General features: G+C 43.8%; 1 protein-coding gene across 1 annotated transcript in view; it reads left to right on the top strand.

The window, feature by feature from the left end:
• LOC137432951 (sorbin and SH3 domain-containing protein 1) overlaps positions 1-27,725 on the top strand; it is a 446,359-nt gene that overhangs the window by 245,740 nt on the left and 172,894 nt on the right. Inside the window, exon 12 of the mRNA XM_078783773.1 lies at positions 27,467-27,581. Within this exon, the coding sequence (XP_078639899.1) occupies positions 27,467-27,581 (115 nt within the window). The remainder of the gene's footprint in view (positions 1-27,466; positions 27,582-27,725) is intronic.

Raw genomic sequence — 27,725 nt, 5'->3', positions numbered from 1 at the left:
CACTTGGCGATCTCTCCACAAGAAACTTGGTAAATGAACACACACCCAATGTTCTTGAGACCAGTCCATAGATCGACTGTAATATATGTACCCCAAAGAGGAATGACCCTTTCTGCCCCTCTTGTAGTTAGCGGGTGTACTATAAGAAAAAACCTAAAAAATGCCTTACCAATATGGCGGCCCGCCATCTTGGTCAGCCCACTGCCACTCGCTGGGTTCTTAAGCCGACATTTTGTTTCGGCCTACTCAAGTGTGCCTTGCCTTGGAAACACGATCGATTATCATTACATAATTGAAGCATATCATCAAAACCTGGTTTCGATATGAGGATTGGGTCCTGTAGACTAAATAAATGTCCAAATCTGGAGTAAAATTTACCATATATAATAATTTTCATTTTTATAACTAAGTGTATATATTAATTTATTTAAGCGAGGTTGTCATTCTCATTCTGAGGTTAGTTTTTTTAAATTTAAGTTAATCATAATTTTTAACTTAATTAATACTTACGTGGGATAGGATGTCACTCCACTGTACCTACGATCTGTTTTTAAAATTCCTCGGCCATTTCAACAAGAAACGATCAGCTTGCTTTCGCTTGCCAAGCCAGCCGTTCCTTATAATAACAAGTGAATCCTCTTGGATTGCGCTGAGGTTCGGGCTTGGAATTTCTAGGAGGAAGTATAATTTGTATGCAATGAAAGTACATGTAATATGGGATCGAGTAAGATCGAGTAAGCTTCACCAGTGCGCGTGCGCGAATTTACGTCACGTCGGCAGCGAGAAGGCGTTCCCCAACACGAACCAATCAGGAACTGCCATGCCCACTTATATGATCTCCGAATTCCTGTGACAGGAATTAGCGTTACACTGGCTGGAAGTCAATCGCTAAAGGCGCTTCCTCAGCGCCAATCACCAGTGCGCGTGCGCGAATTTACGTCACGTCGGCAGCGAGAAGGCGTTCCCCAACACGAACCAATCAGGAACTGCCACGCCCACTTATATGATCTCCGAATTCCTGTGACAGGAATTAGCGTTACACTGGCTGGAAGTCAATCGCTAAAGGCGCTTCCTCAGCGCCAATAACAAGTGAATCCTCTTGGATTGCGCTGAGGTTCGGGCTTGGAATTTCTAGGAGGAAGTATAATTTGTATGCAATGAAAGTACATGTAATATGGGATCGAGTAAGATCGAGTAAGCTTCACCAGTGCGCGTGCGCGAATTTACGTCACGTCGGCAGCGAGAAGGCGTTCCCCAACACGAACCAATCAGGAACTGCCACGCCCACTTATATGATCTCCGAATTCCTGTGACAGGAATTAGCGTTACACTGGCTGGAAGTCAATCGCTAAAGGCGCTTCCTCAGCGCCAATCACCAGTGCGCGTGCGCGAATTTACGTCACGTCGGCAGCGAGAAGGCGTTCCCCAACACGAACCAATCAGGAACTGCCACGCCCACTTATATGATCTCCGAATTCCTGTGACAGGAATTAGCGTTACACTGGCTGGAAGTCAATCGCTAAAGGCGCTTCCTCAGCGCCAATCACCAGTGCGCATGCGCGAATTTACGTCACGTCGGCAGCGAGAAGGCGTTCCCCAACACGAACCAATCAGGAACTGCCACGCCCACTTATATGATCTCCGAATTCCTGTGACAGGAATTAGCGTTACACTGGCTGGAAGTCAATCGCTAAAGGCGCTTCCTCAGCGCCAATAATAATTCATTTATTTTGTATAGCGCTTTTCATGAAGCCCAAAGGCGCTTTGACAGAGTGCAAAACATAATGCATAACAAAACATGAAAACAACAATTGCAAAAAGACAAGAATCAATAGGGAAATATTTAAAGCAAAAGGAGGGAGAAGGAGAAGTGATAGTCAGGGGTTAAATGCTGTAGGTTGAATGTTGAATGCAGTGCTGAACAGGTGGGTCTTGAGTGATGTTTTGAATGTGATGAGTGAGGAGGAGTCTCTGATGGTGTGAGGTAGTGAGTTCCAGAGGGTGGGAGCAGCAATGGAGAAGGCCCTGTCCCCCCAGGATCTGAATTTGGTCCGGATGGGGGGGGGGGGGTCAGGAGGTTGGTACCAGCAGAGCGGAGGTTGCGGGTGGGAGTGTGTCTGGAGAGGAGGTCAGCCAGGTAGGATGGGGCCAGGTTATGGAGGGCTTTGTAGGTCAAGAGGAGGATTTTGTACTGGATTCTCTGGGAGATGGGGAGCCAGTGAAGCTTGTAAAGGACGGGGGTGATGTGGTCACGGGTCCGGGAATGGGTGAGTAGACGGGCAGCAGAGTTCTGAATGTATTGGAGTTTATTGGTGATTGTTGAGGGTGAACCATAGAGGAGGCTATTGCAGTAGTCCAGACGGGAGGTGATGAAGGCGTGGATGAGGGTTTCTGCAGCCGTGGAGGAGAGGGATGAGCGGAGACGGGCGATGTTTTTCAGGTGAAAGAAGGCTGTCTTTGTGATCTGTTTAGTGTATTTGTCGAAGGAGAGGGTTTGGTCAAAGATGACGCCAAGATTCCGGATGTGAGGGGAGGTGGATACTGGGATACCGTCGATGTTGAGGGCAAAGTTATGGGTGGATTTTGTGAGCGTTTTTGGGCCAATGATGATTATTTCAGATTTATCACAGTTAAGTTTGAGGAAGTTGATTTGAAGCCAGGATTTTATTTCAGAGATGCAGTTTGTCAGGATAGAGTGGGTGTCGGTGGAGACGGACTTGGTGGAGATGAAAAGCTGGATGTCATCGGCGAAGCAGTGGAATTGGAGACCATGACGGCGGATTAAGTGACCGAGGGGGGACAGGTAAAGGATGAAGAGGAGGGGGCCAAGAACTGAACCTTGGGGGACACCTTGGGGGAGGGGAGCAGTGGGGGATTTGCAGTTATTGATGGAGATGAACTGGCGTCTGTCGGAGAGGTATGATTTAATCCAAGAGAGGGCAGTGCCGGTAACGTTAAAGGTGGATTCAAGTCGGGTGAGGAGGATGGTGTGATCGATGGTGTCAAAGGCAGCGCTGAGGTCGAGGAGGACGAGAATGTTGAGGTTGCCAGCGTCAGAGGAGAGGAGAAGGTCGTTGGTGATTTTGAGGAGAGCCGTTTCAGTACTGTGGTTGGAGCGGAATCCGGATTGGAATGTTTCATACAGGTTATTGGCAGAGAGGTGATGTTTGAGTTGAGCGGCTACAGCACGTTCCAAAACTTTTGACAGAAAGGGTAGGTTGGAGATGGGTCTGAAGTTATTCAGGGTGTCAGGGTTTAGACCAGGTTTTTTTAGAATGGGGGTAACAGCAGCAATTTTGAGGGATGGTGGGACGATGCCTGTAGACAGGGAGGAGTTTATTGTTGCAATGATAAGTGGAGAGAGAGCAGGGAGGGAGGCCTTGACAAAGCTGGAGGGGATGGGGTCAAGAGTGCAGGTGGCAGTTTTCATTCCTATGAGGAGTTCAGAGAGGTCAGTAGGGGAGACCGGGGAGAATTGAGATGGGGGAAGGCAGTATAAGGGGGGGCAGGTGGTTGGAGGGGGAGCGGGTGCGGCGGTGGTCAAGCTGTTGTAGATGTTGTCAATTTAGCGTTGGAAGAAAGAAAGGAAGGAGATGCAGTTGTCTACTGTGAATGACTGGGTGGTGGTGTCCAGGGTGCGGAGGAGTTTGTTTATTGTCGAGAAGAGTGCTTTTGGGTTTCTGGAGCCAGAGTGGATAATTTGAGAGTAGTAGGCGGAGCGGGCGTGGGAGAGGGCATCTTTGTAGTGTTGTAGGTGGTCCTTGTAGGCTTGGGAGTGAACTGTGAGACCTGTTTTATTGCGGAGTCTTTCAAGTTGGGGAGCACGAGTTTTCATCAGGCGGAGTTCAGGGGTAAACCAGGGAGCAGAATGGGTGAAAGAAACTGTTTTGGTTTTTACAGGTGCAAGCTGGTCAAGGCAGGAGGAGAGAGTGTGGTTGTAGTAGTCGGTGAGGTCGGAAGGGGTGTGGAGGTCAATGAAGGGAGAAGTGGACATTTTTTCAGAGAGGGTGGATGAGAATGAGGTAGGTGAAAGAGCGTTTAGCTTACGGAAGTTGATAGTGCGATAATGTCTTGCTTTTGGGGTGGGGATGTCGATGGTCATAGTGATGGCTAAGTGGTCAGAGAGGGTGAGGTCGGAGCCAGAGAGATGGTGCAAAATTAATCCAGCGGAGCAGACAGGGTCCAAAATGTGACCACGGATACGCGTAGGAAAGTTGACATGTTGAGTGAGGTTAAAGCAGGTGAGTAAATCAGTGAAGTCAGTGGTTATTGTGGAGTCAGTGGAGTCCATGTGGATATTGAAATCACCAAGGAGGAGGATTGAGGGGGAGAGGGAACATAGCTGGGTCAGAAAGTAGGAGAAGTCAGACAGGAATAATGGGTGTGGTTTGGGAGGGCGGTAGACGACAGCCATGACCGACTGCGTGCGACCAGAGAGTTTAAAAGCCAGGTGTTCAAAGGATGAGGATGAGGCGATGGGGATGAGGCTGGTCCTGATGTCTTGACGGTGGATAACGGCAATTCCACCACCTCGGCCCTCCGAGCATGGTTTATTGACGTAGGAATATCCATTGGGTGTGGTGAGGTTGAGCGTGTAGTAGTCCAGTGGTTGTTGCCAGGTTTCGGTGAGACAGAGAAAGTCCAGTTTGTTATCCAGGATGTAGTCGTTGAGGATGAGGCATTTGTTGTTGAGGGACCGGGTGTTGAACAGAGTGAGCTTGATGTTGTTTTGAACAGCGGGGATGAATTCAGGTGATTTAGCCAGGGTTCGCAGGCAGGAGGTGCGATTTTGTGCGTTGCCGTGACCAGGTGCGCTGGGACGAAGAGTGAGAGTGCGCTGAGCCGACCAGACGACGGGGATGGAGTGACCTGATTGTACATATACAAACTTACGACCGGAGCCACGGTGAATGTACCTGGGTCGTCGGAGGAGTCCATTTGATTTGATGGCAGAGATGCATGATGGGGTGGAGCGGGTATTGAGCAGAAGGAGCCTTGCGGCGGAGTACCGCAGAGCCATTCCAGGCAGGAGCGGAGAGGCGAGCACGAGGCCAAGGTTGAGGAGGTGAAACAATGGTCCCAACCCACGGGAGCAGGCCCAAGGAAACGAAGGAGACGAAGGAGCCAGGTACTAGGTAGGTGAAGCCAGGAGCAGAGTCGGGACCAAGCAGAGGGCAGACAGGAGCAAAGAGACGATCACGAGGCCAAGGTTGATCACGGCAAAGCGGGAAATGCAGCGGCAATCAACCGCCGCCGCTACAAATCAAGATCACGGCAGGAAAACCGCCGCCACACCGCTGCGAAGGACACAACCCACGAGAGCGTGCCCGAGGAAACAGCGAGCAGGCGAAGGAGCCGGGTAGGCGAAGCAGGGAGCAGAGCCGGGACTATGCGGAGGGCAGACTCAATGGCCAAAAAATCCGCACGACCACCAAAAAAGCAAGCCACAGACAGTGGCCCAGTCGAAGAAGCGGCGAGCATGTGACGCCTGCGTCCTCTTCCTTATCACCCATTTCGTTGGAGTGCTTAATCTGCTTCGCAAGGGCTCTTAATTAATTAGTCACAAGGCTGGTGAAGTTGGGGTGTCATAACACCCTTTTTGAATGATTAATTGCTTGTTTTCTTGTGACGTCATCGGAGCACGCGCGCAGGGCACCCTGGGACACCTCAGCCATTTTGATACCCTCTCGAACAACGTCGTCAGCGGATTCACATTAAATAGTTTTTGTTCACGACCAGTCATGCCAATTTGCGGCGTATTTCGTTGTTCAAACAGGCCAGGCGTTAGGCCAGGAGTTAAGTTTTACAAAACGCCCAAACTTCTACTGAATCAGGGTGAGGAAACAAGAAATTTAAGTGAAGAGAGGCGGCGTTTGTGGAAGGCTGCCATCAATCGCAGTGACATCCAAACAGAATCACAGTGGGATCGCACACCTGTCTGCTCCGAGCATTTTGTTAACAGTAAGTAAGAACATGTTTCATGGAATGCGAAACCTGGAACATAAAAGTATTGAATTTGAAACTGTCCAATAAACTTTCTAAAGTTCTGTACTCTTATCAACTCGGTCAAAATGAATCTCGATTTTATCATGTGAAGAATGTGCTATGTATTCGTTGCTTACATGATAAATATAGGTGATGACTTATGGCCATAGCACAAAGCACACATGGCGGCACTCACTTCGCACTGTGCGTCACATGTCTACAAAGTATGCACACATGCATGCACAGCTTAAAACTGCAGTGGTTTTTGAACAAATGGAGGGCACTTAATAATCAGGTCCATAACATTAACACAAGCAGCTTTAAAAAATACATGTTTGTTTAATATATTAATACCTTGGATCGAATCAAGTGGACGTCATTCAGTTCTTTGTGTAGGATTTGTCGCACCCATCCATCTTGGTACAACCTGTATGCCTCGAGGGATTTATACTTCTTCAACTCATCTTTGGTATAGGCCGATTTGCTGAACAACAGGTAGTTGATCACGTCGATGTGGGTCACCTGAGGCCACTTGCTCACATTCTTCTCAAATTGATCATTTGATAGACCATAAGGGTCACACCCAATGACAGAAATCTTCTCTTTGTAACGAACAAGAACGTCCGGGGGGAGCGTCTCTTGGTAGCCAAGGTTGGCACTCGCACTGCTAGCCATACTCAAGCCTGGATCTACCGTATCCTTACGTACACTCCAAGTCTGTTCTACAGGTAGTTGGTTGCAGGTTGACCCACTGCCCAGGTGTTCACCAGTTCACTGGTGCACGGCAAACTTAAACCGAATGTTCTGTGTTTGTTGGGCAACAATACGTAATATAAACTAGATGGCACCACACTCCACATGAACGTGACAAAACAAACAAAATTACTTTATAAAACAGACTTTTTGCGATCCGCATTCACCATAAACCAACGCAACAAATCAATATCAGCGCACACGGACAGATTAGCTTGGGTATCAAAATGGCCGCCGCGCAATGCGAGATGGGTAACTGTGACGTCAGTGAAAACAAAGGTTGGTAAACGCGTCAGACTGCTTTTGCAAGCCATGGCGTTACGGTAGACCGAGCTCCCTTTTTGTTTTTATTCAGGCTGCTTTTGCAGGCCATGGCGTTACAGTAGACAGAGCTCCCTTTTTGTTTTTACGTATCCATTTTTTTTATTGACTAACATTTTTGTGCCATTTTACTAACCCTCTTCTCACTCCTCCTCCCTTCCACCCTCATCTTTCCCTCTCTCTCTCTTGCACCTCCCCGTCTGTTCCCCTCCCCATTCATCCTCTCTTTCCCTCCTTTCCTCCCCCCTCCTTTCCTCCTCCCCCCCCCACCCCCCCTCTCTTCATATTCCCATCAGGAAGCGAATCATTGTTACCCAGCAATGCTGTTATTTTGCTAGTAAATAAATAAAATAGAAAAATTAAATAAAAGTATATATAAAAATGATTAACGAAAATAAAACAAATGAAAAGTTTTACATACCGGGTACTGCAATATATAGCTTCTGCAAATAAAAATTTTTCCCAAGTGACCAAAATCAGTCTAATTAGTCATGTAAAGAAATTTATTCGTTTATTTTATAACTAGAACAGGATTGGCTGTCGTTGTTGAACAGTCCAATTGGAGAACATGTTTGGGGTTAAAACAATTGACCGGGTTAGTGAATTCGTTTTTCCTTCCAGCTGGGATTCCTTTAGTCAAGCAGACTCAAGCTGCTCGTCGTTAAGTGTTTTGGAATATTTTACCCATGGTTTGGCTTTGCCAGCTTTTTTACGGCTCAACATCAAACTCAACATGTGCTCTTCCAACGGGCCTATTTTTCATGAAGATTACAGTGCGGCTGTGCAGAAATGGTAACGTTTCCCTCTTTGCGGAGTCATTTCCATGTTGAAATGACATTTTGAAATGCTAGTGCAGATTTAAAGGCAGCAAAGCTGGCTATTAGAGAGGGATGATGGGAAGATTGTTCGGCTGGATTTACCTGGCTGTTTTATCCCATTAGATGTGCAGTAACTCTGCAGACTGTCTATGCTTTGCTTAGATTTTACATTGCTTTGTCTTTTGCAATAATTGGAATGGATAACAATACATCCTTCTCTGTCATTGGCTGCACATCTTGCCCTCCGAGGCGCCAATGGCCGTTGCACATTATTTGGTCCGGGCTTGTGTAATGAGCTCTATCTCAGGCACCGGTTGGCCTGCCTGATGTTCCAACATGAGACTTAATTATTGAGTTGTGCCTCGAGTTGAAATCCAACTTAGCTGTGTTTTGTTTTAATTTTCTTAACAGGTGCATGGTTCATGGAAGAGCAAGGTAACTGACAGTGTGACAAAAATCAAGGCAATGGACGTACAGGCAGGAGGGGAGTAAACACTGAAACATCAAGTAACCCCCATCTCTTATCTTCCCCCATCCAAAACCTTGATCTCTTCTAGCCCCGTTAATTCACCCCAAATCAACTTTTTTTTTTCTTTTTTCTTTTTGGAAATACCGACTGCTTTCTTTCCTGGAAGTTCTAGCAGTGTCCATGTGTTTTATACTTCCCCCACCCCCGCCTTCCCATGCTTCCTCCCCCCAAGCCCTCTCCCTCCCACTGATCTCCCAATGTCCCTGTTCTCTGCTATTGTACTTGTGTGCTTACCTCTCTCTCCCCATCTTCTCCCCCGCTCCCTTTATTGTATGTTTTGTTTGTCCGATTGTTTTTTTTATGATTGATGTTCGCTCTTACACGAGCCTCGATCTTGTATACAAAAAAAAAAACATGATTGGGTTCAGAAAGGTTAATTTGGGTCATACAGATCAGAGGAGAGAATTGGCGATGACAAAATAATTTATTTATCATGATTAATAAGCATTCATTTATGTTGATAAGTATACTTTCTCCTAATTATCTTTTCCTAGCCATGTGCATTATATGTAGAAGAGGTTGTAGCAAAATAAATGTCAAGATATTTTCCTGTCATGTCCTCGCCTCTAAGCTGTCTAGCCTGGGTTTGAATCCCAACCCAGCTATTAACTGTCAGTTTGGTGTTCCACAGGCAGGGTAAATCATCAATGTGTGTGCTGTTCCTCGGATGGACGCTAAACCGGGAGTTCCATCTGCCAGCATGGGTTGGTGGACATTAAAGATCCCATGGTGTCCTTCACAATGAGTAGGCGAGTATCGCCGGCACCATGGCCAAATTCCAAATTCCTGCTGTAAATAGGTGAATGTCAGGCCTGGCCAGGCCGGTTCGTGAAAGTCTTGGGCCAAGCTTTGCCCTGCCGACCCCACAAGGTGGGATAATAGTGGCCGTTAAAGAACAACAAAAAATCTTTTATTGTCATGTAAGGTTATACCAATAACATGGAGTGTGATGTCACTTTTTATATGCCGGAAGCAAAGTGTGGGGTTAAGCAATTGGTTCACTACTGTCTGTCCATCCACAAACGTCTGTTTATGATCGTGGAACAACTTTATTTCAATTCAATGTTATATTTTGAACACAAATCGGAACATTAATCAGAAATCAAACCTGCAGTTTTGTAGTACCTTGTCTCTGAATTCGTCACGACAGGACATGCGCACAGAGGAGAGAAATCTTTTTTTTTTAACTGTCTGCTCGCCTGGCAATCAAACGATATTGAAAATCATTCCAAACAGGAAGCATACTGTTTTTCGGGACGTCATAAAGGACACGAACAGCAGGCATGAAGAATTAATGTATCGTGTTAAATAAGGTGGTGTAAAAGACGCTGCATCAACAGCGGTAAACTTCTGATTTTTTTTTTAACCTTTAAAATCTTTATTTTATTTCAATTTAATTATATACTTGAACACTAACACATAAATCATCTTTTTAGCACTTTCAAAACCCTTCCTTTTAACAGTACTTGGCCAAAATATTACGGCGTTTTACATCATCTCAACCAATCAAATTTGCTGCTCGCAGACCCCGCCCGTGCCCTTTGTTTTTCTCAATACTGCATGGGATATGGTGTTCCATGAACTCTCCAGTTTCCTATTTGATAAGGGTTTCCATAGGTAGCTTTAATGGCAATCCCAAGTTGCCTTGCGGGCATTAACAGTAAGATTACAAAGTGTGGACTGGAATCGCAAGTAGACTAGACCAGCACGTGTAATAATACTTTTTTTTGAAGGTCATTACTGAGCCATGGATGGAATCAATAGAACGTTGTTGATCGAAATATGCTAACCATCGTGGGAAGAAAGAAAAAGTGATGAAGGTTTAATGCCATAAAAGTCCGCTTCTCCTTGGTTCCCATGGCAATTAGCACACTTCAACTTTGTTCTACACTCTGTTGGTTCTATCCTCTGTTGGTTGGTTTTTACTGGCCATCTGGTAATATAGCATGGCAATTCTTCCAAGACTCGCTCAGTTTCAGGAACTTCAGTTTCAATAAAAGATAATTTCCAGATGCAAACTCCCGTCATTGCTACTAACGAAGAACAATTCGTCATAAAGAAATCCGTTTTCTTGTTCTATGTTGGCCTTAAAGTGGAACCCAAACGGTTTTTTTTCTTCTGAAAACCAATGGAAATCACAATCTAATTCGAAGGGAAAATTTTGGATTTTTTTTTTGCCAATCACAAGTGCTGGAAAAAGCCCTAAAGTGTCGATTTTCGATTTCACCAGTGAAGTCACACTCATAAGTCATAACCCACCTTGATCCAAATGGCGGTTTACATAGAGAAACATTGTATTTTGAGCTCGGATTACGATATCGATTCCATTGTCATCAGCGTCTCTGAAGGTTCCCAGTAACTGATCTGTGGGATTTTGAAGAAACTATTTGAGACAAAATTAGTGATGGAAACGCTTTTGGGGGAATTGTGGGGCCTTGTAGTTTTTAGCCTTGTGTGAGCGATTCAGGCGAACATAGCGGCAATGGAGGTGTTGGTGAAGATGCAAATGCCGATTAACTATTTATACTCCCGAGGAAATATGGCATGGACACAGCGCGGACACAGCACAACACAAACACGGCACAACACAGCACAGACACAGCATGGTTTATATTGGTACAACCACCAAGGACCCATAATCTTGACATATTTGTGAAAAATGGAAAATCATTCACCGTTTGAGTAAAATTGTACCGCAATGTAACCCGTAGACAAGTACGAATATGGCGGGCGACTTCTGAGAGTGACGTCACGGCCAATCGGATGAAGAAGATTTCGACTTTTAATCGCAAAATTACCGACTTTATAAATCGGAAAAAGACATCATATCTATTTTGTAGGGCCTCAAGTGATAAGTTATCGTCAAGGTGGTCTGAGCGTTTCAGCCCTTTAAGTGGTGGTCATATGGGATGAAAGACAAGTCATGCTGATCGAACACGTGAAATGCAGATTTTCTGAATGAACATGACTAATGCTGCAGAGAGGATGGAATATGTCTGAGATTTTTGAGCTTTTCTTCTTGACTTACCAGCGCCGTTTGAGGCCTTTAAGTTGATGAGGTTGAGCGGTAGCGGATTGAAGTTTGCTGTGAAGTATTTAGACTACCATCTGTGGTATTAATCTCCAGCATTGAACAGAGGAATTTCAAACATACTGCAAAGACGTTTTTGATGGGCCCCAATTATTCCCACCTTCTTGTGGAATCGACAGGTTTAAGTTTTCGGCCGAAGTCTTTCACGAACCGGCTGGCAAGGCTTGATTTAGGTTTGACTGTAGGCGGTAGAATTTTTTGTTCAGGGTACCATCAATAACTCACCTACCGGGATCTCTAATGTCCACCAACTAATGCTAGCAGATGGGACACCCAGCTTAATGTCCATCTTTTAAAAGATATGTGCAGCACTGACGTAAGGAATATCCGCTGTGCACGAAGACGTCATGCGTGTTGTGTGAAACACAGATGGAATATCATATCAGTGGCCTCAGTTTTGGACAAATTCAAAATTGGCTTCCCATATTTGGGAATTTGGCTTAAGTCGTAAGCTTCCCATTTTACCAACCTCTGCATGTCCTATTCTCCATGCTTGTCCTTCCCCTCCCAAATCGGCCCTATTATCACAGAGAAATGTAAATTAAATGCTGCAGCCAACAATGTGCAGTGGAGTGAGAACACCACTCCTGGCTACAGGAAAATGAATGACTCGGTAAAAATCACTGGGGAATGCATTGCCGCATTAGCAAAAATGGCGTTCCCACTTCGTCATTACGCAAGGAGGACCAGTTTCTTAAATGCATGTGTGTGTTGACTATTTTCGTTTTTCCACCAGAGCTTGTAATTGTTGTCCACAAATTGTCGAACAATTTCACACAACTTCGAACAGTGTTTCTTATAATCGGATTTGAATGCACAGCCTCTTGAACATTCCAGTGCTCGTTCTTTACCCCAAGGCCTGACTGATATGGTAGCTCAGTCGTAGCGTATTCACCTTTGAGCAGTCAAGTTTAAGTTTTATTCCCAGACCAATCGTAAACATTTGTAATGGTGCCTCTCAGGCAAGATGTTGTATCAATTGGTGTGCTTCAGAGGAGCATTAAGATCGTTCTCCTTTCTGCTCACATTTGCTTGTCACGTTGTAGATCCAAAGATACCTTTCACAAATAGGAGGCCCTCGTGTTCTGGTACCCTGGCCAAATTTAAACATCCCTTCCATAATCTAGGGGGGAGGACGGGGGAGGAGGCACAGCGTTTACAGTGTTCCCCAAACCCCCAGGCAGCGGTAATGGGTTTTTGTTTTTGTTTTTGTTTTTTTATACAAGATCGAGGCTCATGTAAGAACTAACATTAATCACAAAAATAACAAATGGACACATGACATAAAAAACATATAATAAAGGGAGCGGGAGACAAGATGGGGAGAGAGGGGAAAGCACTCAAGTACAACATTTGAGAGCAGGGACATCGGGAAATCTGTGGGGGGGAGGAGGCACAGCCTTTACAGTGTTCCCCAAACCCCCAGGCAGCGGTAATGCATTATTTTTTTTATTTATACACGATCGAGGCTCATGTAAGAACTAACATTAATCACAAAAATAACAAATGGACACATGACGTAAAAAACATAATAAAGGGAGCGGGAGACAAGATGGGGAGAGAGGGGAAAGCACTCAAGTACAACATTTGAGAGCAGGGACATCGGGAAATCTGTGGGGGGGGAGGAGGCGTGGGAAGGCGGGGGGTGGGGGGGGGATGAATTACGTGTGAAATCTGAGAATGAATGAATTACGAGGCACCCACCATTCTCCCACTGTCTTTCAACACTCCCGAATTCTCCTCTTATCTCATCTTCTGTTTTCTCTCCTCTCAAATGTATTGACCCGTTTTCCTCCCTCCACTTCCCCTCCTCCTTCACCTCCCCGCCGTCTATCCTTGTGTCGGTAAGATATGCATCCGTCAATTGCTTGCTTTGTAATCCAGAGTACATGTTTGATTTCATTATCTCATCTTTCAATTTCCTGAATCGATGCCATTACATCGAACATGACGTCAGGCCACCTGCCTATAAATTCATCCATTAGCCTTTAGTGTTGTAAAATAATTAATGAATGCAATTTTGGGTCGAGTGTTGGGTGAGATGAGGCGAGGCACCTTGGAGTAGTCATGTGAATCCACTTTGGTGTGTATTACTTGCATCTTTGCTTTTAACATTGTTAGACAGTGGTACGCCACCAAAGGTGGATGGAGGTTGTTTTCATCCCTGTCTGTCCGTTTGTCTGTTCATTTGTACGTTTGTTTGTGAACAAGATATCTCAAAAAGTTGTCGACGGATTCAGACGAAATTTGGCAGAGAGGTAGCGTATGTGAAAAGGACGAAATGATTCGATTTTGGTGAAGATCCGGATTCGGATCCGGCTAGTAGAATGTTTTAAGTAATTCTTCAACATTGGGAGATTGGGCCAAACACGATACATAGCAGGATATCTCAAAAAGTTGTCGACGGATTCAGACGAAATTTGGCAGAGAGGTAGGGTATGTGAAAAGGACGACATTATTCGATTTTGGTGAAGATCCAGATTCGGATCCGGCTACTAGAATGTTTTAAGTGATTCTTCACCATTGGGAGATAGGGCTAAAACCAACATATAGCAGGATATCTCAAACAGTTATGGACGGATTTGGACAAAACTTGGTGGAGAGGTTGTGTGTGTGACGAGGAAGAATCGATTCAATTTTGGTGAAGATCCGGATCCGGCTACTCGAATTTTAAAAGTGATTCTTCACCATTGGGAGATCGGGCCAAAAACGATACATAGCAGGATATCTCAAAAAGTTGTGGACGGACAATTTTGATTGAATGTGATTCTGTATTGTGATTTTCTGGTCCACTCTGGGATACAAAACGTAAACTGTTCACCTGGCGGAGGTGTGCTCTCTACCGAGTGCCGTTTTAGTTTTAAATGTGAATCCATCTTCATTACATCCTTAGGGAACTGATGAATAGCGGTTAGTTCCTGTCGACCAACATCTACCGTCTGTTTTTAAATTGACAGTTCACTGCCCTCTCGTGTCATTATATATTTATAATCATGATCTTTATTTACTCTCCATCATACTTCCGATCTCCACCATTGCGGATTGTTTTCTTGTCTGCTTCCTCTTCACTGCACCAATCTCAGCTCTATAAACGTACATCTTGTGCCTTCTTGATCCCAAATGTAATATCTAAGAAATAAAATCCTCACATGAAATTCCTCCTCCACTTTGTTACCAAACACAAAATTTTATTCAACCGAATAATTAATTTAAAACACTTGATTCATTTAAACAATAATAATTAATTTAAAACACAAAAAAAATAATCGCTGTCATTACAATATTTTTCTTTAAAATGTATTACTCCTTCTAACTCCTACCAGTATTGAGTCTAATGTTCAGCAGACTTGGAAAAAAAAACAAAAAAAAAAACAATTAAGTCGATGAGAAGCGATTATTAAAATTGTCCAAAAACTTTTGTCATTCTCCCTCCATTTTAGTGAGTGTGCCAGTATTTGTTCGGGGTGACCCCACCACAGGTGTACTTCACCCTTCACCTCCCATTTCTTCTCTTACCTCTGACTTCCCTCATAAATTAATATGGCAATGCAAAACCACTTTAATTAATATTATTTCCCCCCAGACCTTTTGAAATTTTTGAATTTTTTTTATTTATTGTAATCGGCTGTCTGTCTATTTGTCTGTCTGTCTGTCACGCTATCTCCTCCTAAGTGGTTGTGCAGAAATTCACCAAAATTGGTCGTAGTTGTGATCACCACACACCAAAAAGGTGCAAGAACAGTATCATTTTTGGCCCCGCCCTCTTGGGCGAGGTCAAAAGGTCAGATCCCCCAAAATGCAATTACGGGCACATTTCCAAAACATTTTTTAATGAAGCTTTGTATTTGCAATCGTATTGAATATTTTACGAATTTTTTTTGTACTTGTGGTGTCACCGGTGGAAATCCCACGGGCATGGAGGTGTATTGTTGCTATCGGTGCAGCCGTTTTTGCGGTACCCAGGACAATAACGTTAGGAGGGAGTCCAAACCTGAAAATGCTGGAGACCAAAGCTGAAATTGGAAAAACAATATAGCCTATTTTACACCTGGGGGTCCCCGGATTACCCACCCAAAATTTCGTTGCGATCGGTTCAGCCGTTTTTGCGGTACCTGGGAACGGACTGACGGACAGACGGACTGACATTTGGTGAATTATAGTAAGATTCGCACCTCCCTCCCCCTCCTTTGGGGAATTAGTCAAGGGTTCAAAACGGGGAAAAGAAATTTTAACTCAAAATTTGATATTGGTCATTCCTGGTGGAACTTTATTCCATCTTTCAACTTTGCTTTCGGTGGGAAGAATGGGTATTTGTGATGGCTCGCCATCAACTTCACTCTAGTTCCATATTTTCATTTTTGCCGGTTTAGTTAACACATCCATCAGCTTCTTCCTCCAGGCATAGCATCGTTCCATCTGAAAACGTTCTTAGGTCAGAGCAGGTGTTGACCATGCCGACCTCGTGAGCTGAAGCAAAGTGATTTCCTTCAAGTTGTTTTTCACATTGAGGTGGAAGCGATGTGGATTTACAGTAGAATGATGTGGATTTACAGCTATTCCTTATTAGTGTCAGCGAAGGTCTGCCACATTTGGCGTCGTTTTTCATGTCTAATCTCCACAAACACCTTTAGAAACGCTTGTAATTAAAAAAGGGCACCTTGCTCAGCTTGATTGGCATAGCCCTTGTGTAACAGGCCCGAAAAAGCTCGTGTTTAAATCTCATGTTCCACATTAATTTTTGAAACGTCACAACGTCTTTGTCCTTGGTGTAATCTATGGGGGCAAGCTCTTTAATAAGCCATAGTCACTGCAGGGGAAAATCCCCTTCAGTTTAATTAACTTCATTCAAGATTTTATCACAGAGAAAGATTGCTGGCAAGATATGCTGGCACCTGGAGAGGAAAGATTAGAAGGTTTGGCTTGAACAGTTTTCAAGGAAGTGTCTTCGAAGCTAAATATTTTCCAGGTGAAAAATCCTGATCAAAGTATCCTTTGGGAGGAAGTGCTTCGGTTGACAGGTGCAACCGCATCATGATGCAGAATTTATTTTGACAAGGTGGTGTGATGCGAGCACCGTATCCTTTCATAATTGTACTTTCGTCTGAGTTTACGACAGCCAGGTTCTGGTGATTGTGGGGGTAAAGGAGGGATGGAGGATTATGAAACAAGTTGGAAAACGGCATGTGTGAGGCACACTATGAGGGGAGATCACACTTAGATCGCAATCACACCTAGCTTGGCTTCACGCTGTTGAAACCAAAGCTTTCAGAATCATTGGAATCTCCCGCAATGAAGCTAACTCCGAGGGTCTTTCACTTACTCACCGCAGGCAGGTTGGTGGTCTTTCTGTCTTCTACCGACTCCTCTCTGGCCTTGCCCCCCCAGCCCTCTCTGGGCTCTGTCCCCCAAATATTCCTGCAGGTCACACAAGATCTGCCAGCAACCCTCTTATGGTTAAACTGCCAAAATCAAGACTCTCTGCTCACCTTCACTCCTTCATTCCTCTTTTCTCCCGCCTCTGGAACAAACTCCCTCACTCTCTTCAATCCCACTCCTCCCTCCAGGTCTTTAAAACAGCTGTTCACCACCATCTCTTATCTTCCCCCATCCAAAACCTTGATCTTTTCTACCCCTGTTAAAACACCCAAAATCCACCTCTTTCAATCCCCACTTCTTTACTGAAATTCCTAGTAGTGTTCATTTGCTATATACCATGAACCCCTCCCTCCTCCCCAGCCCTCCCCCTTTCCACAGATCTACCGACGTCCCTGTTCTCTCCTGTTGTTGTGCTTGTGTGCTTCTCTCTCTCTCCCCCTCTTGTCTCCCGCTCCCTTCATTGCATGTTTTATGTGTCTGTGCATGTTTTCATGTTCAATGTGTTAGCTCTTACACGAGCCTCGATTCTGTATACAAAAAAAAAAAAAGATGTGGAGGTCAACATGTCACCATTTTTATGTAACTGGTAAATAGAGCATTGGTTTTTGGGTTGGCTCCAACTGGTTGATCAAGCTTGTGTTATCATTGGAGTTGGTGACTGGAGTCACAATCAAGTCGCAAAATTTTGCGACTTCACTCGGACTTGATAAAATTGACTTGAGGCTTTGTCTGGGGAATTGCGACTTGCTTGCGCCGCACATGCGACTTGAGTTTATAATGAGTTGTTGACAATGTTTGGGAAATAATGGTTGAATAACCATCAAGGGCATGCACTGTTCGGTCAATGACGACATATACCTTGTACATGTGTGTATGTGCAGCATGCCAGAGCTAATGGCCTCCGGGTCGCATACCGTCCTCCACTAAGGTTAAAGGGAGGGTCCACTCTCCAGAGAGCACAGAGCACACCACGTCCAGGTGGCAATCAGCAGTCTTACTAACGTAGGAAGCACAACTTTTTCAAACCATGTCATCGTCAATTCATATCAAATCGGGGAAACTTGACCCCGTGCGCTTCCCGACCTGAAAAAAAAATTATTTAAATGTCATGTGACTTGGATTATTTAAGCTGCGGCAAAAATTATAAATGATATCACGAATTATCTTTTTAAAAGGAAAACGTAAAAAGTACGGTTTAGGTTAAAAGACAACAATTGAAGTTAATAAGTTTGTTTTACGTTTCATTCTCCAGTGTCCCACCATCTTTCTGCTTCCAAAGTGTCCCGGCGCCGTCCTAATTCCATGGCGTCCCACCACTACCTGATTATACGTTTCATTTTAATGTATATAAGCAAAAATACCCGACGTGGCCAGGTAACAATGGGTCGTTTCCTGGTGGGAATATGACACACGCAATCTGGGCCCATCATCTAGATTTTAGACGGAATTTTAAAAACACATCGCAGGTCCAGTGGGGGCGGCGGCGTATCGAGGAAAAATGACGCTCGGGGCGAGATGTCATATTGCGGCCCCTCCGCCCTCCCATAAGTCTTTCAATGCTGTGTGTTTGTGTTATTCTATAGGGTTCTGAAGTGTAATTCCAAAGGGTTTTGTTCATTTTTAGGCTTTGCCTATTTCTTATTAAAAATGCCAAACTGAACCGCTTCCTTCAGACATGGGTGCGATTTTTCTTTTACGAGGTCGATAAACTTCTGAATTAGCTTCTCATGATGGCCTAACAGGGTAGTACAGGATAGATCATTTGGGTAGCTTGCTTGCTTCAAGGCTGCCTTGTCTTGGGTTTCACTTCCGGTGAGGTGAACTCAAACTAAAAATGTCTTCAGTGCAATTTCAACAGAGAATACTGCAACCTGGGAAACAACTTCCCCCAGAAGAGACATGAAACCTGATGTTTCATCTCCTAGCACGTGACAAGTGATAAACATCTCGTAATATCTTTCCAAATGGAGGTCTTTAGTCTGGTGCCCTGTCCAAATCAGTGCTTTCCCTGTGTCCCAATATATCAGACAACTTGGGAAATTAATGATGCAAGCAGCAGAACAAATTTGCCTTGCAATTTTAGTGAGATATGATTTTACCGTGGGTGACTCGATAGTTCAAACATATACAGTACTGTGCAGAAGTTTGAGTTCTTTTCACTTTGGTGGTGTTTTTCCCATTAAGCATTTGTGGGAAGTTAGAATTGTGCAATTATAGGTAGATAATTAATTTTCTGTGAAAGTGAATTTAATATTCCAATTACCTTTAAGTATCTACAGTGCCTTTAGAAAGTCTACACCCCCTGTTTCAAAATTTTCACCTTTTGCTACCTTATAACCTGGAATTAAATTGCATTAAGTCAGACTTTTTCCACCTTTATTTACACATCGTAACCCAAAACCTCCAAGTGAAAAACAAATTCTACAAATTTAAGAAAATTAATTAAAAATACAAAACTAGAATATTGTCCTGCAACTCCGATTAACATCAGAGTTGCCGATAGCCTAAACGGTCTTATTCTGAGGCAACTACCCAAACACGGATTCGGCTATGGCCGCGCGGGAGGAAGAAGGGAAATGGAGGCTGCGGCAAAAGCACTTAACTGCAGCACGCCGGCGTAGCTCCGGTCCTGTGAGAGGAAATTAATTCAAGCGGCACAGGTTTGAATGGGGAATGCAAAATAATACAAGGGTTTATTCAAATGAAAAAGGCAGGACAGGAAAATACGCGCCGGTAATGAACTATTCTAAATCGGGATCCCGCACACCAGATATCAAAAACGAGACGAGGGGATATGATTACCAAGGAAACACGTCTTTTGTGCAAAATGTACGCAGAGCTTGGGCTTATCTGTCTCGTCGTCTTCCTTGACTGCTGTCCAACCCCGGCCCGACCTCACACCACGACGTCCTTCGCTCCAAGTCCCACAAGGCCTCGCTCCAAGCGCCACGCGTCCCATGCAGGCTAGCGGCTCCACACGAGGTCGACTCGGACCAAAGTCCTGCCGCGTCTCAAACCCAACTGCTCAAAACGGACTCGGACTCTGCACTGCCAGGAATCCAACTGCTCTGGATCAACTGCGCTGAACTGCGAACTGCCAGGAATCCAACTACTCTGGATCAGATCTTCTCAACTGCGCAATGGCCACTGTGCACACGAACTCTCAACTGCCCTGGTAATCGCGTCGGCGCTGTTCCTCTCTCTGGCCGATGACGTCAGCTTTGGCGCACTGCTCTGCCAATCAGAGCCCCCCCCCCCTCCCCCGACTCACCGGCTCGCTCAGGTCACGCCCACTGCATCACTCTCACTCCCGTCCCCTACTCCTTGGTCACAGTACGTGCTATGCGAGGCGGGTAGGCCTCGGAGGTGTAAATGGTGGTGGCCAATTGTGGCGGTGTTCTAGCCCGATTTCTTCCTAAGTTATGTCAGGGGGAAGGGCGTCATTTAGTGTTGTACTAAAGGTCCTAACTAATGTTTAAGTGGTGTGCAGTGCCAAAATAGACAAAGGTTTGGCTACCAGGTGAGACATACAAGGGCTCTACTCATTATTCCCTACACTACTTAACACACGAATCTCCTGGTAGATTCACAATCATACATCTTAGCCGACAAAACGCCTACACATGACTTATTACAGGTAGATTACCTATCGCGACATCTCGAAGCATGTTACCTACTCAGATCTACTCTGCTCTACATATGTCACTACCCAAATTCATAACAATATCTTGGTTGGATAATTTATCCCACGGAACTCTTGACAAAGTGCTCCCTCACTTCAAATCCTCCCCGTCTGTTGTGTGGAGGTTCCATGGGCTCAACTAGCATAAAATAAATGAGGAAATTGAAAATTTTATTTTTGCTCTTCATGATGTAATTATTATTAACTCTACTTTGGAGGACGGGAACAGTGGTGAGTTTAAGGTGAAGGTGGGAGTGCATCAGGGGTCGGTACTAAGTCAACTACTATTTGTAGGTGTGATGGAGGGGGTGGCTCAGAACGTAAAGGAGGGCTTACCGTGGGAGTTGTTGTATGCAGATGATCTGGTGTTGATTGCGGAAAGTATGGATGGACTGAAGGAAAAGATGAACAAGTGGAAGGAATGTATGGAGACAAAAGGTCTGAAGGTGAATATAGGAAAGGTGAAGGTGATGGCAAGTGGTAAAGCATGTGGTGAGGTGGAAAGAACTGGGAAGTGGCCATGTGCTGTGTGCAGGAAGGGTGTCGGAGTGAACTCCATTCAATGTACAATGTGTGCTGAGTGGGTTCATCAAAAATGTAGTGGTCTGAGAGGGTCATTAACCAGTGTGGCAGCTACATTCAAGTGTAAGGTGTGCACAGAGGGAGCTGCAGATGGAGGAAATGTTGATTTGGATCTTGGGGACGGCGTGAAGCTGGAAGGTGTGAAAACATTTTGCTACCTCGGAGACATGCTGAATGGAGAAGGTGGATCAGACTCGGCAACGGTTGCGAGAGTGAGATGTGCATGGAAGAAGTTTCGGGACATGAGTAGCGTGCTGATGAGGAGGGGAGTGTCATTGAAGCTGAAGGGAAAGGTGTATGCTGCATGTGTGAGAAGTGTTATGATTTATGGGAGCGAGACATGGGTCATGAATGTAGAGCAGCAACGAAGGCTGGAAAGGGTGGAAATGCGAATGGTTCGTTGAATGTGCGGAGTATCGTTGAGAGAGAGGAAGACAAAGGATGAATTGCGAAAGATGATGGGAATAGAGCCCGTGATTGATGCTGTGAAGAGGAACAGGTTGAGATGGTTTGGTCATGTGTTGAGGAAGGATGAACGTGACTGGTTGAGAAGAGTGATGGAAATGAATGCAGAAGGAAGTAGAGGACGGGGAAGACCGAGAAAGACTTGGGTAAAGGTGGTGGAAGAAGAAATGCGGGTAAGGGGGTTAACAAGGGGAGATGAAGAAAATAGGGCAAAATGGAGAAGATTGTCATGGGGTCCGCAAGGCTATCCCCTGCTCTAGCAGGGAAAATGGCCTTAAAATGCCTGTTGTTGTTGTGTTGTATGATGTAATTATTATCATGTGTGAGTAATATCCACTTACTACAAATAAAATATCCAGGAAACAGCTTGTGGATTTTTGTACATTCAATAATCTACACCAATAAAAGTGTGTGTTTGTGTGTTTTTCTGCCCTAAATATAATGGACCTGCCTCTGTTCACCCCTCTCCACTCTTTTGCGTCTACTCTCTTTCCTCCCTTCTCTCATTCCTTGATCTCCATCCATATTGCATTTGAATATCACTGTTGTAATGTACGGATGAAACCACACGAAATTTAATGCATTTCTTCACTCTCTCGGAACACCTTTTCTGATTTTGATTAATGCCGGTGTTGGGAGAATTAAGTTCCACTATTTCACAAACTCTTTTGGAACAATCATGATGGCTCGGGGGACAAAATAAATATGAATACATGGCTCGTTTGCTTTGCAGTGTAATGGACCGGGTTTCATATATTCTATTGCGATTCAGTTTTATTAAATTATATTGACAATCAAGAAGCCACCGTTTATTTGGAGGAAATGGGCGAATCACAGGGCATGATTTATAGTGGTAGCCTGGGGTTGGCTTATCAGTTAAGATGGCTGCCTTTAGATCTTATTCTTGAGTTTGAGCCCCTGTTGTGCCGTTGAAATAACACTAGGTGGGTTGACTCATCCCAACGTCCTTCCGACGACGGCAAAATGAGGACCACTTACTGGAAACAGGGGCACTGCGTCAGCGGCACATCCGCGCTTCCAGAAAATGATGCAACCAGCAGCCACAGGCTGCATATGAAACAACAACAACATTTATAATGGTATTCATTACATTACTTATAGTCTAGTCTAATCAGTGTTTTGTTTATGTTAACCTTTTCCCTGTCCACTATTAATAAAGGATGACAGTCACCTTGATGTTTCTGAGTCTGGTGTTGGCTTAGCGGTTTGGGTGCCGGCTTGGGATCCGAGGATCCTGGGTTTGAATCCCGGTCGATCGCTGAATTAACGCCAGCGGGGTTGACTCAGCCTGTCATCCTTCTGAGGTCGGCAAATTGAGTACCAGTTCACTGGTAATTCCCTGTGTGTTGCAAAAGGTGACCAACAGGGTTGGCCGTAGGAAGGGCATCCGGCCATAAAACATTGCTTCAAAAAAGGGGACCACGGTGCCCGAAAGAGGCCAAACCCTGCTCTGTGGGGAAAATGGCCTCTAAAGGTGGTTCACCTAACCTAGTCACCTTCATGTTTCTACAACGATTATGAGGATCCTCCTCGTGCCCACAGGTGCATTGGGCTGCTGATGCAAGATTCCCACATGATCATCTCAATAACAGAATTTTTAATTTTACAATGAACTATGAGTATGTAACCAGAGTCGGTCGCCCGATGGTTATAGTGCTTGTCCCCTAGCCATGGTTCAAACACACGTGTGTCCAATGCTAAATCTGTTTTAATTATATTCGTTCTGCGCCACTACTCTCCAGGCCAGGTGCAATATTCCTGAGAACTTAAGAGATTTGGATGTCCAGCCAGCTGTGGAATCTAAAAGTAATTTTACGGTGTGTTTTGTACTGAGTGTATCAATACAAATGCGTATCCTGATAAACCCTTCCTCCGATTCAAGATTACGTTTGCCACTGATCACTGTATGAGGTGCATTGCTCATGTACTTAGTTACATGAGAGCTTCTGCCATCTTGTTTTTGAGTTTCAAATGATCGGTTCTAATTTTTTTCCCCATTAATGTTTGAAAATCAATTAACGTTGAGCAAATAAGTGTCCAAGTACATAGTAGGATGAAATGAAATATAGTTCCAGTCATTTCTATGGGTTCCACTGATGACGATTTCCATGATTTCATCAACTTGTTAATTATTACATGATTTCCATGTTAATTAATGAAGTAATTATACTTGTAAATCTGTGATTTCCAACTACGCGTCCAATTTGCTGAAAATTCATCTATAGTCGTACAGCTGGAGCTCTTTTTGCTGCTGAATGTTTTTCCCCACTTTTATTTTTATAAACACCAGACTAACATGATGGACGCCATTGCCCGCTTAGCCACCCCCTTCGGGGAATGTTTGAACTGTGATTTTCATTGTCATTTCCTCCTATCATTACCCTCGCCAGAGGAGAGGGTATTGCATTTGAGTCCGTTTGTTTGTTTGTCTGTTTGTTTGTTCGCACAGAATAAATATGATTTTCTCTGCAACCGTTGGTCCGATTGATAGGAAATTTTCACCATAGGTGCAACTCCACCTGTATAATTTTTAAATTATAATTACTAGGGCATGCCCGTACTATATATATGCCCGTACTATATATCTATCTAAAATTATATCCCCCCCCTCTATTTACATGAAATGGTTTGGTCCATTCGCAACGCCAAAGCGAACGGCGAACGGCTTGCGAGTACAGTGACAATCCCCCCCCCCCCCTCTATTTACATGAAATGGTTTCGTCCATTCGCAACGACCACAGAACCCCCCCCCCTCTATTTACATGGAATGGTTTGGTCCATTCGCAACGCCGGCACACGCGATCGTTCGCTGCTCTCTGATTGGTTGAATCGTTTTTTGGACATAGCTCGGTAAGTAATTGTCCGATTAATATGAAACCTTGAAAAGGCACATCCTCGGGTCCCCAGCAATATACCTGGCAAGTTAAAAGTATATCGGACCCGTGGTTGTCGAGAAACAGCGGTCACAGACAAACAGACGTACAGACGTACAAACGTACAAACGTACAGACAGAGATTACTGGAATTATAGATAGATGACGTCATAAGTCACGTGGTTCGGTCACCATCGTGAAAAAAATCGAAAAACTTTGCACCTCTATATCTTCGAAAGCGCTGAATATAAAAAATTGAGACCTGGCTCATTGGAAAGAACTCTCCATGGGGAATAAAAGATGTTAATGATGATGCCATAGGTGCCTCCATTATGACGTCATAATTCGACAAGTTCAAAACTACATCCTATCAAGATGAAATTTCTTGAGCATAAACTGGTGGAGAAAAAAATAATTAATAATGATGACGTCATCAGTCACGTGGTTCGGCCGCCATATTGGAAAAACCGAAAAAATTTGCACCTCTATATCTCTGAAAGCACTGCATAGAAAAAATTGAGACATGGCTCATTGTAAAGAGCTCTCCATGGGGAATAAAATATGTTAATGATGTCATAGGTGCCTCCATTATGATGTCATAATTTGACAAGTACAAAACATCTGATCAAGATGAAATTTCTTGAGCATAATCGAGAAATAAATTAGTGGAGAAAAAAAATTGTCATTGGTCACGTGGTTCGGCCGCCATATTTGTTTCAACAGAAAAGCTCTCAAATGTTCTACTTGTGTGCTTCCCCCTCTCTCCCCATCTTGTCTCCCGCTCCCTTTATTATGTCTTATGTGTCCGTTTGTTTTTTTTGTCATTAATGTTAGCTCTTATACGAGCCTCGATCTTGTATCCAAAAAAAAAAAAAAAAGCTTTAAAAACACTGAAACTACATCTTGGCGAGGCTTTGCTATCTCTGATTGGTCTTTCTTGTTTCAGTTACATTTTTCTGCCAACCCAAGGGAATTATAAGTAATATTTTTGGCTTATTTGATAAATAGAAATAATAACAACAAAGACAGGATATTTTAAGGCCTTGGGGCATCTTTGGTACCCATCATGCTCTGGGAAAATGACGAAGTGACTAGACTGGATATTTTGTCTTACACCCAGGGATTGGGTACACCTTGGCACTTACTTTAAGGCTTCAATGTAATCAATAACAGGCATGTTTACTGATTAAATATTTTGTTATTAATATAATAATTACCATCGCCAGAGGAGATGTATTGCATTGGAGTCCGTTTATTTGTCCTGTCTCTGTCTGGTTGTTTCTTTGTCTGCACAGAGTGTGATTATGCTTTTCTCTGCAACTGTTGGTCCGACTTGCAAGAACTTTTCAACATAGGAGCGCCTCCTCCTGTAGAACATTTTAATTATAATTATGATGTCATCGGTAACATGGTATTGGCGCCATCATGGAAAACCCAAAAAAACTTTACACCTCTATATATATCTCTGAAACTGCTCCATGGACAAAATTGAAATATGTCTCATTGTGAAGTACTCCGCATGGTGAACAACATATATTCATGACGATGTCATCGGTGCCTTCATTATGATGTCATAATTAGACAAGTGGAACGCTTGATCCGATCAGTTTGAAACTTCTTGTGCATGATCTAAACAAAGATTGTATGGGAGAATTAAATTGAAGATGTCATTCGTCACGTGGTTCGGCAGCCATATTGGACTGAACATAAATATTCCGTTATCAATAAACGGCACAAACACAGCAGCTATATTAAACACCACACAAAATACACCACACATACACGTCCTGGTGAGGGTCTGCAATCTGATTTCTCTTTCTAGTTATTATCTGTATTCATTGTATTTTGTTACATTTTTTGTCAACCCTTAGGCAGCTGGCCATTGGCCAGATATCATGAGGTAATGTCTTTGGTGCATAAGGGAGTTGGTTTTAATATTGAGTATCATTATTGTTTGTTTTTTTCTAATTCTCTAATGCCCATGGAAGAGCCTGTGCATGCATCTCCTGCAGAACAAGTACTGGATATATTATATATTAAGAGGACTTGGTGTAATTTTACAGTCATTACGAGACATTAGTCAAGCCAAGGACAGATGTATATCTAATATATTATGGAACCGTAATGCAAATGCAAAGTTCATTTGTTCAGAAAACCAATCACTGGAAAGAAAGAAAAAATAATTTTGATTTTTATATCACTATACTAGCCAGACTCGGTGGCATAATGGTTAAAGCGTCCGCCCTGAGTCTGGAAGGTCAGAAGTTTGAACTCGACCCCCAGCCGAGTCACAGCAAATACTTTAAAAGTGGTACGTGCTGTTTCCTTGATTGATTGTCAGCATTTAAAAAGGAGAGAGCAATGCCAAATAACCCTAGGTTGGCAACCATTGCACCGGCTTGATGGGCCTAATGGCCTCCTGTGTTGAAATTCCTTTCAAGGGTACTCGTATTATCTTACAGATGGATGTTATGTATGCACCCTTGTTTGTCTGTCTGTGAGCAGGATATCTCAAAAGGTTATGGACAGATTTGGATGAAACTTTGTGGACAGGTTGGACGTGTGACAAGGACACACTGATTACATTTTGGTGAAGATCCAGATTTATATCCGGATACTATAATTTTCAAAGTGATTTTTCACGCTTGATAGAGTGGGCCAAAAACGATATAAAAATGTTGTGGATGGATTTGGACGAATCGTGGTGGCAAAGGTGAACACTTTGACTTTGTACTTTGGCTAAAATATGAATTTTTCTAAAGGCATCGCTAATTAATTAAGGATTTCGTCCATTATTCAATTCGTTTGTGCGTTTATGTTCTCCGCTCTGCAATTCTCAATTTTGGTGACCTTTTCATGCCATTTGAAGCAGTGACATGGGATGCCAATAAAATTTCATGAAAGTGTTGCAACATCCAATCAATGTGCAATATAACCCTCCAGCAATGACTGATGTTCCTTGATTGGCAGGAGTGAACGACAGCCTATCGTGAACCGCTCTGAGACCAGACAGTACCGCGCCGAGCCACGAAGCATCTTTGAGTACGAGCCGGGAAAGTCTTCCGTTCTCGAACAAGACCACTGCGTACGTACTGACACCTCTCGTATCTTTCCTTTTTATTATTAGTGCCATTGACTCTGTTTTAATGAACTTAATGTTATTATAATTATAATTTAATTATTAATTGATTAATTAATTTTAATTATTTTTATTTTAAATTAATTAATT

The sequence above is a fragment of the Myxine glutinosa genome, chromosome 8, assembly GCF_964187855.1.
Source record: "Myxine glutinosa chromosome 8, kmMyxGlut1.1, whole genome shotgun sequence".
NCBI lineage: Eukaryota > Metazoa > Chordata > Myxini > Myxiniformes > Myxinidae > Myxine > Myxine glutinosa.
This window is presented reverse-complemented; position numbering and strand designations above follow the sequence as displayed.